This window comes from Drosophila subpulchrella, chromosome X, assembly GCF_014743375.2.
Source record: "Drosophila subpulchrella strain 33 F10 #4 breed RU33 chromosome X, RU_Dsub_v1.1 Primary Assembly, whole genome shotgun sequence".
In the NCBI taxonomy this organism is placed as follows: Eukaryota; Metazoa; Arthropoda; class Insecta; order Diptera; family Drosophilidae; genus Drosophila; species Drosophila subpulchrella.
Window position 1 is genome coordinate 25,448,123 of NC_050613.1, and position 17,513 is coordinate 25,465,635.

At 50.7% G+C, this 17,513-nt stretch overlaps 2 protein-coding genes across 4 annotated transcripts in view; one reads left to right on the top strand and one right to left on the bottom strand.

The window, feature by feature from the left end:
* Nucleotides 1-210: 210 nt before the first annotated feature.
* Nucleotides 211-2,818, top strand: LOC119555988 (B-cell CLL/lymphoma 7 protein family member A). The gene is made up of 2 exons (XM_037867719.1): nt 211-857; nt 1,764-2,818. Exons 1-2 carry the CDS (start codon nt 512-514, stop codon nt 1,880-1,882), a joined length of 465 nt encoding a protein of 154 aa, XP_037723647.1. The 5' UTR covers nt 211-511; the 3' UTR covers nt 1,883-2,818.
* A 2,023-nt stretch (nt 2,819-4,841) lies between these two features.
* The window catches only part of LOC119555987 (low-density lipoprotein receptor-related protein 2), a 164,323-nt gene continuing 151,651 nt past the window's right edge, over nt 4,842-17,513 (bottom strand). For all 3 annotated transcript variants that reach the window (XM_037867718.1, XM_037867714.1, XM_037867717.1), the window contains exons 8-15: nt 11,567-17,224; nt 11,285-11,496; nt 10,825-11,231; nt 9,256-10,760; nt 8,718-9,030; nt 6,465-8,651; nt 6,105-6,352; nt 4,842-5,205 (exon numbers count right to left, since the gene is read on the bottom strand). In XM_037867718.1, the coding sequence (XP_037723646.1) occupies nt 4,985-5,205; nt 6,105-6,352; nt 6,465-8,651; nt 8,718-9,030; nt 9,256-10,760; nt 10,825-11,231; nt 11,285-11,496; nt 11,567-17,224 (10,751 nt within the window). In that variant the 3' untranslated portion in view covers nt 4,842-4,984. The remainder of the gene's footprint in view (nt 5,206-6,104; nt 6,353-6,464; nt 8,652-8,717; nt 9,031-9,255; nt 10,761-10,824; nt 11,232-11,284; nt 11,497-11,566; nt 17,225-17,513) is intronic.

Sequence of the window (17,513 nt, forward strand, 5' to 3'; positions counted from 1 at the left end):
ATCTACATAAGTGTATTTCGACCATTTTTTTTATTTGTTTCTTAACATTTCTGTTAAAATGAGAGCAACACTGTAAAGATTTAAATTATAATTAGAGGTGGAAGAACGGCAACTGAAACGTGGATGGATGTGCGGAGTATAAATATATCGATACTGCAAGCGAATATCGATATTTTATGATGCGGCTTTGGAAACATCGACGTTCCCCCACCACTAACATCACGCCTCCAAATATCGATTGCATTGTATTTTGTTGTAATAATAATCTTTTGCGAATTTGGCATAAAATCCTCAATACCTATTGACCAAAGGGCTAAAAGACCACCTAAACCGCAGACGGCAGTATTAGGCACCACCCCAAAGGCCCGGAAACAAGGGCGCCAGTGTAAATCAGCCGGAAGTCGCAAAAAACACTTAGCGGCTTTTCGCGAGACGCCGACTTGGGCAGAGGAAAAGCGAGGAAAGCGAGGAAAGCGGGAAAGGCCAGCGCCAGCCCCATCGAACTACGGACATGTCGCGCAGCGTGCGGGCGGAAACCCGCAGCCGGGCCAAGGATGACATCAAGCGCGTGATGCAGGCGGTGGACAAGGTGCGCCACTGGGAGAAGAAGTGGGTGACCATCAGCGACACCACCATGAAGATCTACAAATGGGTGCCCATCGCCTCCGCCAGCGAGAAGAAGTCCAAGCTGGAGGCCTCGCCGGGATCGGCCGCTGTCCGGCGACCGCCCACCGGCTCAGGAGTGGCGCCCGTCAGCGGCAGCAAGAGCGACAAGGAGAACTCGCAGAAGGGCACGCCCACGCCGCCCCAGATCACGCCCAGCTACCAGGGACTCACCGCCGAGGACTCCAACACCTGTGAGCATTTATTACATAGGCTGGCGCACCTTTCGGGGTCGCCAAATCTCAGCTTTCCCCAAAAGATATTTAGACATTGTTATTACTGTTAGCAAAATGATCTTAAAATCAATGATTTGGTCGAAACCTTTTAGTTTTAGGCCTTGAAACAAGCACTTGATGTAGTATGTAAACGGACAAACCTTTTGGGTTCACCAAAGGGCACCTATTTTCCTAGGAATTTGATAGATTTTGAAATACTATCATTATTATTTTCACATCAAAGATTTGGTTAAGACCCTTTAGTTTTAGACTTCAAAAAACTCGACAGCTTAGGACTCCTTCTAAGATGTATTATATAGACGTGTGGACCTTTTAAGTTCACCAAAATGCACATATTTTGCCAGCAATTTGACAAATTTTAGAATATTATCATTATTATTAATTCCACATAATAGATTTTGTTCAGACCTCTTAATTAAAGGTCATTAAATACCTAGTTTGCAGACTCTAACAGCTATTGTGATGGAGCAAATACATGGGTAAACCTTTCGGGGTCACAAAATCGCCAATATTAGGCCAGAAATTTTAGATCTTATAACATTATCATAGGTTAGACGTAGGACTAAATGTAAAGACTATTTACAATATCATCTTTTCAATGATACTTGATTAGTCAATACGGTTCTTCATAAAGTCTTATCGTTTAATAATTTAATACTGATTAATCCAATATCTCTAGGAACAGGTGGAAAATAAATGTCGTCTAGTTAGTTGTAGCCGTCAAAATCACCTAGTTTACACACCAGAACACTTATTTAGCAGTTTTTGTGTTCAGTCTTATTTCATCTTGTTTACTCTGTCTAATTCATGTTGTTTTTCACGACCTTAGCCATCAGAACCATACTAACATCTGTCTTTTCGCAGGTTTCTCCGTCGTGTCCGACAGCCAGGGCGCCGACTTCGTGTCGAGCATGCCCTTCTCCGAGGACTCGAACTCGCAGGGCAGCGATGGGCCCGTGAAGCGCCTGAAGACGAGCGACTAGCCAAACATTCGCAGCCACAGCGCCAACAGCAGCAGCAGCAACTAACTAAGAGCCCTAGTTAAGTTAGATTAGCACCGACAGCACCGAAGGAGATCGATGTCGCGATCGAAATCGAAATCGCCAAGATGATGACGAGAGTATCTGCCTCAGCCCAAGACTTAAGCAATTCTCCTACTCTAACTGTTTACGACCGGTAGTTGCCTCCGCCGGAAGCCTCATTCAATCATTATCGTGGCGGGGGCAACTGCAGGTCGATAGGTCCATAGCGTTAAGGTCAAATGTAACAACTAATTTATTAGAACACCACGCGAATCGATTGCAAATGATCCTAGAAAGGATATGTAATAATGTAAGAGATGGTTAAGTAGAAGCAGCAGCCACTCTGAATGTTGTAAATCATGTAAAGTTTTTTTTTCTACTTGCAATTTCTATTCGATTTGACGTAAAGTAGTGACTAAATAAGTGTGCTAACATAAGAATACATTTTTTTCACGAAATTGGCTCGAAAACGATTTGTATTGTACTTATCCACAACCAGATTTACCATGCCGATTTTAAGCGTTTTTCTACGCATTCAGTGAATGCAACCGACTTCGAATCGAAACGTTTAAAAGCGAATAGTGGTAGATTCCAGGTTGCGAAAAGATTTATCAAATCCAGATGAAATTGAAAATGAAAACGAACCCTCGCTAGATATAGATGCACAAAGATAAAGCGAAATCGAAAACCTAACCAGTAAACCTCTATAGTATATTTGTACACCTACCAATAGAAATATGACACTAACTGCCGGCTGGCCACGAAGAACATGATAAATGTCACCTGAAGTTTCACTTAGTGTTAATACATTTTTCATGATTTTCCTTCATTGAATGTTTTAATTTTCTTTATTTTACGATTTTCCCCCCGTATGTATAATAATAAAAAAGAGTTTATTCTTTCAACAAATAGTTTTTCATTTTGCTTGGTGTTTTATAATTTCAGCAAAAATAATTTTTTTCAGTGTATAATTTTTCAAATTGTCAAGATAGCGTCACTTGCTGGCTCATTTTAGAAAATGAATAATTGTCTTGAGTCAAGATAGCGTCACTTGCTGGCTCATTTTTGAGCCAGCAAATGACGCTATCTTGAAAAATTTTCATTTTTCAAAATGAGCCAACAAGTGACGCTTCTTGACTCAAGATAGCGTCACATACCGGCTCATTTTGAAAAATGAAAATTTTTCAAGATAGCGTCATTTGCTGGCTCATTTTGAAAAATGAAAAAATTACGGAAATGAACTAAAGATTAAGCGAATCTGAAAATCTAACCAATAAGCCCCTTCCTTGTATCTATACTTACCAATCGAGATCTGACACTTATAAATGTCCACCAAAGTGTGCTTTGTGTTTTTACATTTTTTATGATTTTTCTTTATTGAATGTTTTAGTTTTCTTCATCTTACAATTTTCCCCCCGTATGTATAATAATAAAAAAAAGGTTTATTCTTTCAACAAATAGTTTTTTTCATTTCATTCGTAGTTTTACTCTTATTATGTTCTGGTTTTGTTTTTCGTTATCCATTATGTAGCTTGACATTAAATATACAATTAACTTCACATATAGCGTTGTATATGGCCCGATTGGCGTATACAGCTTTAGTTTCTTTCATCTTTCACTAAAATTTATGCTAAAAACACGCTTAAATGAAGGGAAGCACAGATTTTGCACAGAGAACGAAAATGAAAAAAATGCACACACATTTCGACTTTCGACGAGAAAGATAAATCATAAATCATAATACAATTCATAAATCGATGATATAATTAAAAAATAAAATATTTATATATTTATATATATATATATTGATGTGTAAAAAACACGCGCGACAAGTTTCAATTACACACACAAAACGAAAAAAAAAATAGAAAAGCAGATTGGCTTGCGCGAGAACCAAAATATAAAGGTAGAAAGGAAAAGCTTCGCTTTTCTTTGTTGCACAGTGTAGGCGGGGGAGGGGATTGCACGTTTTGTTTTTAGTTTTTGGAATGTATTGCGAATATTTTGAATCTCGAAAAGCCCCTATTATCATGGATTCCGGATTGTGGATCATTAGCACTTTCCTGTGTCCTGTCTGTGTGTGTTTGAATAAATAATTAAATTATAATTATCATAAGTAGATATACATATGTATGCTTGTGTGGGGAATGCTTGATTTCTATCCTGGTTTTTTAGCACAAAAGTGTTCTCTTTCGCTTGTTACATTTAGTTTCACACATATATATAGTATATATATAATTTGTTGTATAGTTTTTAGCTCGCTTTTTTTTGTTTGTTACGTTTTTTTAGAAAAATATATAGAAATCCTAGCTGGGAATTGTCCCCTAATTGCCTTGTGTATACATATAGATATTTTGTTTACCGATTTACATACATATATAGTTAATATTGTCATTTAGCTTTCAAAAAAATATACTTTTTGCCTTAATTTTGTTTTGTTTATCGTTTTTGCTTGCTTTTTACAATTCTCCTTTTGCGCAAAAGTATCTCGATTAGCAAAAAAAAACACATTAGTTTCACACAAAAATACAAAAAAAAAACAGTAGGCTACAAAAATTGGCTTTACAAAAGTTTCTGTGTGTGGCTTTTAGTGTTTTTTGTTTTGTGTACATTTATAGTTTTTGTTTTTAGTAATTATTTAATAATAATTGCAACAGTTTTTTTAGTTGGTTTTCTTTTTTCTTGTGGGGGGTTGCATATGTTTCTGTTTTTTTTTTTTGGATATGTTTATTGCCGTCCCCTGCCCCCGAGGACCTGCTCCTCCTAATCCTCCTGATCATCCTGCTGCTCTCTGTGGTTGGTGGTGTGTGGTTTCTTCGTTTGGGGTCAAGGCTAGACCTTGGTGGTGACCTTGCCAGCGGTGGCTACCTGCCAGGATTTGTGATGTTTACTACTAGAAGAGCGTCCCTGGCCCTGCAGATGATGTTGCTCCTGCTGCTGCTCCCTCCTCTCCATGACCAGTCTGTGTTATGTCTGCAGCGGGTAGCTGTTCTCCGGACGATGCTGCCGGCGCTGCTGGCGACAGCTGGCCATCGCAACGGCAGCCGATTGACGGGCTTGATATCAGCACTCGGACTTGTCCTCCTCCACCAGGAACTGGGTGTCCTTGCCGGTGTCCGCCGAGGGGTCCAGCTCCCTGGTGCGCAGCTGCAGCTGCGGCGACGCCTTGTGCGTGATGCTGCTGGGCGCGATGATCGCCGAGGCGGGCTCCGTGAAGGAGCCGCCCGCATGGTGGCCCATGGACTTGCCCTTGGCCGACGGCTCGCCCGGCACATCGTAGATGCCTGGGGGAAGGGAAAAAATCCTGGATTAGCGACCATTCATATATTTTTGTTAGGTATTAGAGTATACGATAATACAATTAAACAAGAAAGAACGGAATAGTCGACGGCCTTGCGCTGCGCAAGAATCTCTAGAATCTACATCTTATAGTTACCCGACTCGGCGGCTAATGATCCTGATGAAGAATATATATACTTAAAGGGCCGAAAACTGTTACATACTTTCCGAAGAATCTTATATAGCCTTTTACTCTACGAGTAACGGGTATAAATCCTGAAATCCTTTTTCCTATTTTTTGACCCAAGCAAACTCGGTATTTTGGGAATCATTTTGCGAAATAAAGTCGGAATCGAGAATGTCATACCTTGTTGAGCTCGTAATTAAATTCCCAATCGATTGGCATTCAAGCCCGGAAACTTTAATTTTTGGCCGATTTTCGCAAAAATAGACGATGTTACCCCTTATCAAAAATGTGAAATTTAGTCAAAAAATAGATTTCCCGGAATGTGATGGGGATCGGAAGTCTAGGATTTTAGCTGCTCAAAACAGTTAGTCTTTCAGCTGTGCGCCTTCTTTTAACCAAGTTACGAAAAAATAATGGTATTTTGGTCTGAAATCCTTCTACCTATTTCCGGATGCATTAAACACATAAGAAATAATTCAGTCCTTAAATTATGAACATAGTATCATAATATATTTAATATGTGGGATCTTGGGATAAAATATATTAATGATTCGATTCAAGTTTAATGGTTCCCATAGATAATATTAATAACTAACCATTATTCGGAAAAGTATACAAAGTTTCAAATATTATAGCTATTGTGCCTTTGATAAGGGATACCATCACCCAATCTTAAGAATACAAGTGTTTTCAAGAATTTAAAAGACATGGACTCACCCGAACCGTTGCCCATGCCCGGATCGGCGGTGGTGCCCGACTGCACCGCATCGTACATCGGATTGGCAAAGTCGCGCGCCTTGTTCGCGTTCACCGTCTGCAGGTTGTAGCCCTCGATGGGCGCCACGTCGCCGGCTCCCGGCGCGGATGCTCCTGGGAAGCCGCTCTCGCTGAACTCCACGTTCGACCCGTGGCGGAAGGTCACGCTCTGCGACGAGGTCATCGCCGGCATGCGAGCCAATTTGCCGCTGGAAGGGGGGAAGAAAATAAAATTCAGATCAGTATTGTATCTATGTATACAACTTTTCAGCCTAACTATAGAGCTTATGTGAAACTAGAAATCCCGTCTCGGGTACTTACAAGGGTCGCTTCCGGATGACGTACCAGGCGCCGGCGGCGGCCATCATCACCAGCAGGATGACCATGATGGGCACCACGACGGCGGTGACGTTGGCGCCACCGTGGCCGAAGGCACCCGTGGTGCTCGTCTCGCAGTGCTCGCCGCGGAACTCGGCGAGGCAGTCGCAGATGAGCTCGCCCTGGGCGTCCTCCTTGCAGAGGCCGCCATTCTGGCACGGGCAGATCCGCGGAGCGGGACGCGGATGCTCGGCGGCGGCGTTGCAGATCACCTCGGCGGTGCTGCGGTGCGAGGGCGGCGGCCCAGAGGCGTCTGGGCAGGCGCACCGGTGGCCGCCGGGCACCAGGAGGCAAAGGTGGGAGCAGGTGGAGTTGTCGCACGGATTGGGCAGCGAGGTGTTGTAACGCTTGTCGTGGTACACCTTCAGGCCGGACGGATTGACGAGGTTGCGATGCAGCACCACCTGAACTCCGCGCCCGAACTTATCTTGGCGCACCAGCTCCCCGGTGTCGCGGGTCATCCAGAACATATTCGACTCGAAGAGGTCCAGGGACACCGGATGCCGCAGCTGGTCACCCTTCACGATGGCCTTCCGCCTGGAGCCGTCGGCCCGCATCGATTCAATGGCATTCAGCTTGGTGTCCACCCAGTAGATGATGTGATCCTGCGAGTAATCGATGGTCAGGCCGGCCGGATGGCGAATCAGTTCGGTGATCAGGGGCCGACGCTTGGAGCCATCCATCCAAGAGACTTCGATCTTGGGCGCTGAGCCGGCATCCGACCAATAGATCCTGCCCAGCTGCGGATTGACGGCTATCGAGGTGGGCACCTCCAATCCAGCATTCACGATCGACCGGCGATACCGACCATCGGTCTTGGCCACCATCACACGACCGCGTGGCTTGGAGCCCGTCCTGTCCATTTCGGTCCAGTAGAGATTCGAGGCCAGCCAATCGACGGCCACGGCCGTGGGTTTCGAGCCACCCTTCATGTTCAGATCCTGGGCGAAGCCGATCTTGGCCCGGCCATCGATGGCGTTGACCATGTAGGATCGCTTGATGGTCTTGTCGTAGCTGTCGGCCCAGAAGATGATCTGCTGCTGGGCATCGTAGTCCAGAGCCTCGATCCTCTTCTCCGCCGCTATCACATCGAACTCCTCGCGCTTCTGGAGATCGAGGCCCCTGATCTCCTGGCCATTGGCAAAGACCAGGATCACATCCTCCTTTTCGGCCCGACACACGCCGCTGGCGCCGTCGGTGAGATGGAATCCCTCGCGACAGCTGCACGAGTAGGTGCCATTGAGATTGTGGCACTGATGCGAGCATGTGTGTTGCCGCGTGAGGCACTCGTCCACGTCGGAGCATTTCTTCTTGTTGTCGACGGCTATGATGTAGCCGGGATAGCAGGTGCAGATGTAGCCGCCGTCGGTGAGATTGTGGCAGTGGTGCTGGCACCCGCCGCGGTTCTGTTCTGAGCAGCTGCTGGTGTGGTGGCAGCCCAGCTCATCGCTGGCATCGCCACAGTCGTCGGAGAAGTCGCACACCTGGGAGCGCTCGATGCAGTGCTTATTGGCGCACTGATACTGGGTGTACAGGTCGCAGGGCTTCTGTTTGCTGGCACAGAGGGTCATGTTGTTCTCGTCGCTGCCATCGCCGCAGTTGTCCACACCGTCGCAGATCTGGTAGCGGGCCACGCATCGGTGATTGGAGCACTGGAACCGCCGCAGGGTATCACAATTGAAGTCACTACAGACGCTGGGATCTTCGTCGCTGCCATCGCCGCAGTCGTCGGTGCCGTCGCACAGGTCGGACAGGGAGACGCACAGGTTGTTGTTGCACTGGAACCGCGACTCCGGACAGTAGCGACCGCCGGGGAAGCGCGGCGGACAGCCGACCTCGTCGGACATGTCGCGGCAGTCGCGATCTCCGTCGCACCGGAAGTAGGAGGCAATGCAGTGGCCGGAAGCACACTGGAACGTACCGTTCTTGCACTGATAGCCCTCGCAGTGCATCTCGTCTGAGTTGTCACCGCAGTCGTCCTCGTGGTCGCACTGCCACCTGGACGAGATGCACTTGCCGTTGCCGCAGCGGAACTCCGATTCGGAGCACTCCCTATAGCGACCCTTGCACACCGCCTCGTTCTCGTCACTGGCATCGCCACAATCGTCCGCGAAGTCACACATCCATTGCCTGGCGGGGGGGTTTTCAGATTAAAATCAGTATTCAGTAGGACCAAAGTAACAACACCACACTCACTTGGGTATGCATCGGTTGTTGCCGCACTTAAAGTCCGTTTCCGGATTGCACTTGGGACAGTTCTCCGGCAGCTCGTCACTGTTGTCGCGACAATCATCCTTGCCATCGCAGAACAGCCACTTTGGTATGCAGCGGTAGTTGGACTGGCCAGGACATCTCTGCCAGCCTGTGGTGCAGTTCCTTTGGCGGCACATGTACGCCGGCTCATCGGAATCATCGCCGCAATCGTTGTCGAAATCGCACATCCACAGTTGGGGAATGCAGCGTCCATTCTTGCAGGCGAACTCCGTCTTGGGGTCACAGGTGCGCTTGACTGAAGATGAAAGAGATACCGAATGTAATTAGGATTGGGAAACTATAAAATTAAATCGAAACATAAGTTGCTACGAAGAGAATTAAAGGGGTACCACGCTCCGCCCCACGTTAGGCGCCACAAAAAAGCGAGACATGCTACGATACTACTCATACGACTCTACGATACCAAAAAAGATTCGTGGCATCCTTAGTTATATTTATAAGCCTGTTATGAGATACTTACAGCACACGGCGGGGTCCTCGTCGCTGCCATCCTTACAGTCGGCATCTCCATCACAGCGCCAGCTGTCCAGGATGCACCTGCCGCTGGACTTGCACTTAAAGTCGGATAGTGGACAGGGCAGGTCGCAATTCTGTTCATCGCTGCGATCGCCGCAGTCATCGACTCCATCGCAAATTGTCGCCGATGGTGTGCAGTTTGTGTTCTTGCACTGGAACGTGCCGGCCCTGCAGTGTCGAGCTGCACAGGTGGCTGGCTCATCGGAGCCGTCCTTGCAGTCCTTCTCACCATCGCACTTCCAGAACCAAGGTATGCACTTCTCATCCCGTCCGCCGCACAAATGCTGCCCGGCCGTACAGTTGGCAACGCAGGTCTTCATGTCTCTGGCCAAATAGAATTGATTGGGACAGGCACACTTAAAGATCGGAGCTCCCTCCTCGATATAGCCCTCGATGTTCAGATAGGTGGACTCCGGGGGCGGAGCAATCAGGCAGAGATGGGAGCAGCCGCCATTGTTAGTGCCACATGGATTGGTGTAGGGCAATTGTCTCAGCGGATGATTAATGTGCAAGTCGTAGGGACGATGAGTGGTGTTCCTCAGCACCGTGTAGTTGGCACCATGGAACTTGTTGGCCCTCACAATCGCCTTCAGGTTCCAGTCACTCCAGTAGATATAGTCGTCGAAGAGACTGAGGGCAAACACATGGGGCACCTTGCTGCCGGAGAGCACTGTGTGACGATGTCTGCCCTCCAAATCGGCATAGGCTATGTAGTCCAGATGGGCATCGGCCCAGTAAATTCGATCCGTAAAGTAGTCAATGGACAGGGCATTCGGCCAGGCGATGCCGTCGTTCCAGTTCAGAATCCTCGAGAAGTTCGAGCCATCCATGCCCATTTTGGCAATGTAGGCCTGCAGATGCCACGAGGTGAAGTACAGATAACCGATTCCAGGATGCACCACTATGGCACGGGGATCGACCACTCCACTTCTCAGAGTCTTCCGCTTGGTTCCATCCAGTTCGGAGACATCCAGGTTCTTGGAGTGCCTGTCCAGCCAGTAGAGCTTGCGGCCCACCCAATCGATAGCGATGCCCTCCAGGCCGTGGGAATCGTGCCTGATAACAGCCTCCCTCTCCGGCGGCATCTCGTCATCGGCCTGCCCGTACTTCGCCCGGAAGATCGTCTTGGCCGTCACGTCGCAGAAGTACATGTACTCTTCGCGGATATCAAAGTCCAGGGCCACCACATTCATCAAGTCCTGGTGCATTAGGTTGTACTGATGTCCATCGACCGACATGTTGCGCACATAGTACTTGTTGGTGAAGATCAGCCAGGGCGGGATTTTGTCCTTTCGCTTGCAGGTGTGCTCGTCGTTCTGCCTCTCGTAGTAGGTCTCATCACACTTGCAGTAGAATCCACCCGGGGTGTTGGAACAGTGCTGCGAACAGGCTCCTGGCTGCTCCAGGCACTCGTCCACATCCGCACACGCCTTGCCATCGGCCAAAAGTCTGTGAAATGGAAAGAATTCAAATAAATCAAATATTTTATGAACTATTCCAGGTGAAAACCCACTTGTAGCCTTCATTGCAGTCGCAGTAGTAGCCGGTCAGCGTGTCCACACACTTGTGACCACATTGATTGATCTCCACCTTGGCGCACTCGTCCACATTGCAATGTGCCGGCTCGTCGGACTCGTCGGCACAGTCGGGATACTTGTTGCACACCAGATTGTAGTCGATGCACTGGCCGTTCGTGCAGGCGAACTGTCCCTGCGGACAGGTGATGTTCTCCTTGGCGCAGCCCACCTCGTCCGAGTGATCGCCGCAGTCGTCCTCGCCATCGCACCTCGACTGGTTCCGGATGCACTTGAAGTTCTGGCAGGTGAACTCCTGGGCCGAGCAGGTCTTGTACTTGGAGTTGCAGAACTTGCCCTCGTCGGTGCCATCGCCGCAATCGTTGTCGTGGTCGCATATCCATCCCTGAAGAAGTAACATTATATATCCATCAAAGATGTTATTTATTGCAAACCCACCTTGTTAATGCAACGTCCGTTGCCGCACGTGAACATGTCCTCGCCGCATGGTTGCTGGGTGGCACAGTTGTGCAACGTGGTGTTCTCATCGGCTCCATCCACACAGTCTGGGTCTCCATCGCAGATCCATTTCTTGGGTATGCACTGGGCACGCTGCCAGGACTTGTTCTCCACGCAAGTGAACTCCGTTTCCTCATCGCACTTGCGGTCATCTGGGGAGCAAGGTAGCAATGAAATATAATATGTAAGGAGGGGGGTGGAGCTAGGAGCTCCAGTACTCACTGCACTGATGTCGGTTATCCTCATCACTGTTGTCCAGACAATCGTTGTCTCCATCACAGATGTAGATCCTGGGTATGCAGTTGCCATTGTCGCAGGTGAAGAGATCCCCGAAGCAGGTTCGCCCCTCGGATTTGCAGTAATCTGGGGGCTCATCAGCTCCATCACCACAGTCATCATCCCCGTCGCAGTACCAGGTGGCCGGAATGCATCGGTGGTTCGGGCAGCGGAAGCTGTTCGTGGGACAGGTTCGCTGGCCACAGTGCAGGGGATCCTCATCCGAGTTGTCACCGCAATCGTTATCCCCATCGCACAACCAATAGGGCTCCACACAGATGTTGGTCTTCTCGCACTTGAGATGATTGGCCGGACAGGTGGTGTTCATGGGGCATCGTTCGTGGGTCTCATCGGATGTGGCATTGTCCTTGCAGTCGTTCACCCCATTGCACACCTGGGCCTGGGGAATGCACCTGCCATTGCCGCAGGTGAACTCACCGTCCACGCACGGTGGATAGGTGCAGCCCAGCTCGTCGGAGCCATCCTTGCAGTCGTTTTCGTGGTCGCACTTCCAGGACTTGAAGATGCAGCGTCCGTTGTTGCAGCGGAACTCGTTCGGCGAGCAGGAATGGTAGGCACAGTAGTTGGGATCCTCGTCCGAGTTGTCGCCACAGTCGTCATCGCCATCACAGGACCACATCCTTGAGATGCACCTGCCGTTCTTGCAGTAGAACTTGCTGGCCTCGCACGTGTTATTCCTGGGCGCACACATTCTGCCCTCGTTGACCACCTTGGTGTTGTCGTCGCACTTGCACTCCGCCTTGCCATTGGGCGCCGGATGGCAGCTTTGGGCACAGCCGCCGTTGTTGATCCGGCAGGGATTCACATTGCACTTCTGCCGATCGGCACTGTAGATGCGAATGTCTCGCGGGGAATCCTCCAGGCGCTTCACCATCTCCACCATATTGGCTCCGGTGTGCTTCTCCGCTCGGTAAACTCCCCTCAGCTGCAGATCCGTCCAGTATATATAGTTCCGGAACACCGTAATGGCGAAGGGATAAATGGTGGCCGCAACCAGGAGCTCCCGGTTCTGACCGTCCAGATCGGATCTCTCGATCTTCTCCCTCACCGCATCCGTCCAGTACAGTCGCCTCTCGTCGTAGTCGATGGCCAAGCCACTTGGCTGCGACAGATCCTTATCCACGATGGCCCTCTTCAAGGAACCAGCCATGGTGGTGCGGAATATCTTTCCAGAGGTGCCAAACCTGCCCCAGTCCGTGAAGAACAAGGTGCCATTGCAGGGATCCAGGACAATGGCCCTGGGCCTCTCCACGCGGGCAATCATCACCAGTTCGCTGCCATCGAGATTCATGGCATAAATCGAATTGTTCGAACTGTCCGTCCAGTAGATCTTCTGCTGGGTCCAATCGTAAGCAATGCCCTCGGGATTGATGCCCTTGTTGAGGACCACGGTGATGTCGTCATGACCCGGCTTGTTCGCCTTGGTGTAGGCGATCTTGGCCCACGGACGGATCTGGGTGTAGAGCATTCGGTTGTCAGCAAAGTCAAAGTCCAGGCCCACGACATTCGTGAGATTTGTCAGCGGGGTGAAGGGCACCTCCGTGGAATGGGGATCCAGGTTGACGGCCCGAATCTCTGTTCTCGTGGCGAAAACCAGGTACTCATTGACCACCTCGCACTTTCGCTCATCGGAGCTCAGCTTTCCGGTGGCGCATTCGCAACGGAAGTTCCGGCCCGAAGGACCAGTGGCTCCGCCCTCCGGTGGGAAACTGAAGCACAACTGATCACAGCCGCCATTGCCCAAGTGGGCACACGGATTGGTGTCGTCCTGCGGCTGGTTGTTGATGTTGTAGATGGCAATGTCGCGCAGCTTCTCCAAGTTGGTCCTCACCCTGGTGGCCGTCTCATTGGCACTGTGCTTGGAGGCCTTGAACACCGTCATCAGGTTCCTGTCCACCCAGTAGACATCGTTCAGGTAGACAGCGATGCCCATGGGATTGGGCAGATCCCGGCGGATCACCTTGCGGTTTACGCCATTGAACGAGATCTTCTGGATGGTGTCCAACTTTGAGTCCACCCAGTAGATGTCGTGCGTCTGCATGTCGATGGTAAGATCGCGAGGCAACGAGATGCCCGACGTCACCAGTGGCGTCCACTTGCTGCCGTCCAGCAGGGCCTTTCCAATCCTCGGATGCTGACCGTAGTCGATCCAGTAGAGCAGCCTCTTGATGGGATTCACGGCCAGTTCACGGGGAGCATCGGTGGTTGTCTTGACCAACACCTTCCTATTGCTGCCATCCAGCCAGCAGACCTCCACGTAATTCTCGTGGGGATAGACATTGGTGAAGTACATATTGCCGGCCACCCAGTCGATGGTCAGACCGCGGATGCCATTGCTACCGATGCCATCCTTGACCACATGCTGCAGATCGGTGCCATTGGGTCGCGACCTGAAGATGCCGTTCCAGTAGCCACGATTGTATTCCGCCCAGTAGATCCATTGCTCGCGGTACATCACGTCCACGTGGAGAATGTGATGGCCAGGTCCGCTCACCGGGACCATGGCCTCGGAGCTGTCGCTCAAACTGTAGCCCCTGATCATGTCCAGCTGGGAGACCACGGCAAAAGTCTTGTAGGCCACGCAGTTGATCTCGTTCTCCTTGCGATAACCAATGCCGCAGGCACAGGTCCTAGTTGCCCCAGCTCCGGGGATGCAGAGATGCTTGCAACCACCGTTGTTCGTCTGGCAGGAATGTTGCATCAGGGCGCGCTTCTTGTAGATCATCATGGACCGCAGATCGGATTCGTTGTCCACGATGGTCTTTGGATTATCGCCATGCGGCAGATCAATCCTCACAATACGCTCGTACAATGGATCCAGATAGTACAGCCTGTGATCCAGGATGCCCAGGCTGCGGGGCTTGGCCATCGGATGCGAGTCCTTCATCACAATCAGTGTGTGATCATCGCCATTGTAGTCCATGGAACCGATCACCGCCGGATTGCTGGCACTGTAGTACAGCATCTTCTTCTCCGTGTCCACGGCCAGGGATTCGGGGTGGGCAAAGTCCTGGAAGACCACAATGGGGTTCTGTCCGTTCATATCCACCCTGCCGATCTTAATCGGTACCTCTAGCACACCCTCGTCGATCCAGAAGAGCTTTCCGTCGGTGGGATCCAGCACGATTTGCTTGGGCCGGGAAACGGAGTTGGGGTAACCATCGTTGGCCAGGATTATGGTACGGTACTTCTGCTTGCCATCCACTCGCACGGCCTCAATGTTGCTGGCCACCCGGTTGCCGATATACAGATTCCTGCCCAGCCAGTCGAAGGCGATGGTATAGGGCGCACCCACGATGCCGCTATCGGTGCCCAGAAATAGGGTTTTGTTGCCACCGCCATAGGGTGTGGTGTAGATGGTGCAGTTCTCGTCATCGTCCTCCCTGCCCTGCACCCAGTACAGGGTCTCTCCCTTGCGATCAAAGTCCAGCCCTGTACTGCTCTCGATTCCAATCACGGGGGCCAAGGCTCCGGCCCGGGCATCGCCTCCATTCAGGGGTAGATCCACTATTTGGGTGCCCTTGACGACCATCAGGAAGGGATTCTCCTCCTCGATGCAGCGACCCTCGCTGAGCAGCTTAAAGCCCGGCTTGCACTTGCAGGAGTAGCCCTCCTGGGCACTGGGACTCAACAGACACAGGTGCTGGCAGCGTGCTCCGGCGCAGGGATTCGGTGTCATCGGCTGCAGGGAGGCATGATGCACATGGATGGACAGCGGCTGACTGATCAGATGGGACACCACCGTCTGGTTCTTGCCACGGAACTTGTTGGCGGACAGGACGCGATTTAGCTGCCGGTCCGTCCAGTAGAGCGTGTCTTCGAACAGAGACAGCGAGTGCGGATGCAGCAGGTAGTGACTGCTAGCCAGCACCTGCTGTCTTCCGGTTCCATTGTAGTAGCAAAAGTCGATAAAGTCCAGCTTGGAGTCGGCAAAGTAAACCCTCTTCGTGGCTATGTCCAGGGTCAGACCATTGGGCCAATAGATCTTGGTGTTGATTATGGTCTTCCTCATCGTTCCATCCATACCGATCCTCTCCACCCTGGGGTTCTCGCCCCAGTCCGTCCAGAAGATCCACCGGGCCCCGGGACTGGGATCGATGCACATGCCCCTGGGCTGGGTGATGTTCTCTCTGACCAATACCAGGCGATTCGAGCCGTTCTCTGCGGATACTTCGATAGTGTTTAGCTTGCTGTCAAGCCAATATAGATTCTGGGCTATCCAATCGTAGGCCAGGCCCTCGACCAGATCCAAGCCAGTGTTGATGATCTCCTGCGGCTCCATGCCGCGATCCAATCGTGAGATCTTCTTTAGCTTCATGTCGCTCCAGAAGATGGTGCCCGTGTGCATGTTCGAGGCGGTGGCCACCACATTCTCCACGATGATGGGCACCCGTTCGAGTCCCTGTTCCTTGAGATCGGCCACCAGAATCGAGTGCCGGTTGGAGATGATGAGGAAGGCGGCTGTGTGATTGACCGCCTTGCAGGTGTGCTTATTCGGCTCCAAGATGTAGCCATCCGTGCAGGAGCAGAAGTAGGAGCCCTTGGTGTTGGTACACTGCTGGGAACACAGGCCCGGGGGATCGCACTCGTTCGTGTCCATGCACGTGTAGCCATCCTCGCCGATTTCCGAACCGGGTGGACAGACGCACAGTGCTCCGTTGGGCGTCTTCTGGCAGAAGCTGGAGCACTGACCCGCCTGATGTTCGCACTCGGCCAGGTCGCAGCCCTCGCCCTCGTCGGAGCCATTGGGACAGTCGGGGGTGTCGTCGCACACGGACGTGATGTTCACACACCTCTCGGAGACACCGGGACATTGCCACTGGCCGTGGGGACACTTGAAGGGCGGCGGGACACAGGCGTGCTCGGCTCCCTCGTCCGAGTTGTCCCCACAATCGTCCTTGCCATCGCATATGTAGGCCTTGAACACACAGTTCGTGTTGTTGCACTTGAAGAAGTTCTGGGCACAGGTGATCTGGCCGCAGTCCTGCTCATCCGAGTGATCCGAGCAGTCGTTGGAGCCATCACAGTGCCAAGCGATTGGAATGCAGAACCCGGTAGACTTGCAGCGGAAGTGCTTCTCCAGATTGCACTGATTGGGTCCCATTGGGGGGCAGCCCACCTCGTCGGAGCCATCATTGCAGTCCGGTATGCCATCGCATTTGTACGACTCCTCCACACACTGCCGCAGATCGGCGCACTTGAACTGATTCGCCAGGCAGGAGATCGGGGGACAGTCCTTCTCGTCCTGCTTGTCAAAGCAATCGTCGTCGCCGTCGCAAACCCAACTCTGGGGAATGCAGTGACCTGTCCTGGGGCAGGTGAACTGGAAGTAGGCGCAGGTCTTTTCGGCACAGAAGTCACCCTCATCACTGCTATCGCCGCAATCGTTTTCGCTGTCGCACTTCCACATGTTCGGGATGCAGCGTCCATTGGCACAGGCAAACTGGGAGGTGCCGCAGGTCACGTTGCCGCACTCCTGCTCATCGGAGTTGTCGCCACAGTCGTTCTCCTGGTCGCAGCGGAAGTTCTGGGGAATGCACCTACCAGATCGGCATTGGAACTCGTTGGATCCGCAGGTGGGTTCTGTGGATGGGAAAGGGGTGGGTCATTGAAATGAAGGTGCTCCCAGAGACTCCTTTGGGTTAGTAAATGTCTCCTTAACATAGGCAAATGTTCAATTATCGAGAGTATTTCATATCTACTTTCCTATAAAAAAAAAAACGATCTTACTAAACAAAAGAAACTGTCATCATCATTCAGTCAAATTAATATTGCTCAGTGATCAAACAATATTCGTCATTCTCAAGAATTCACGTTTTTTTTTTTTTTTTTTTTAATAAGAACATGAGTCAACATCTTCTGAGGTTTTTTT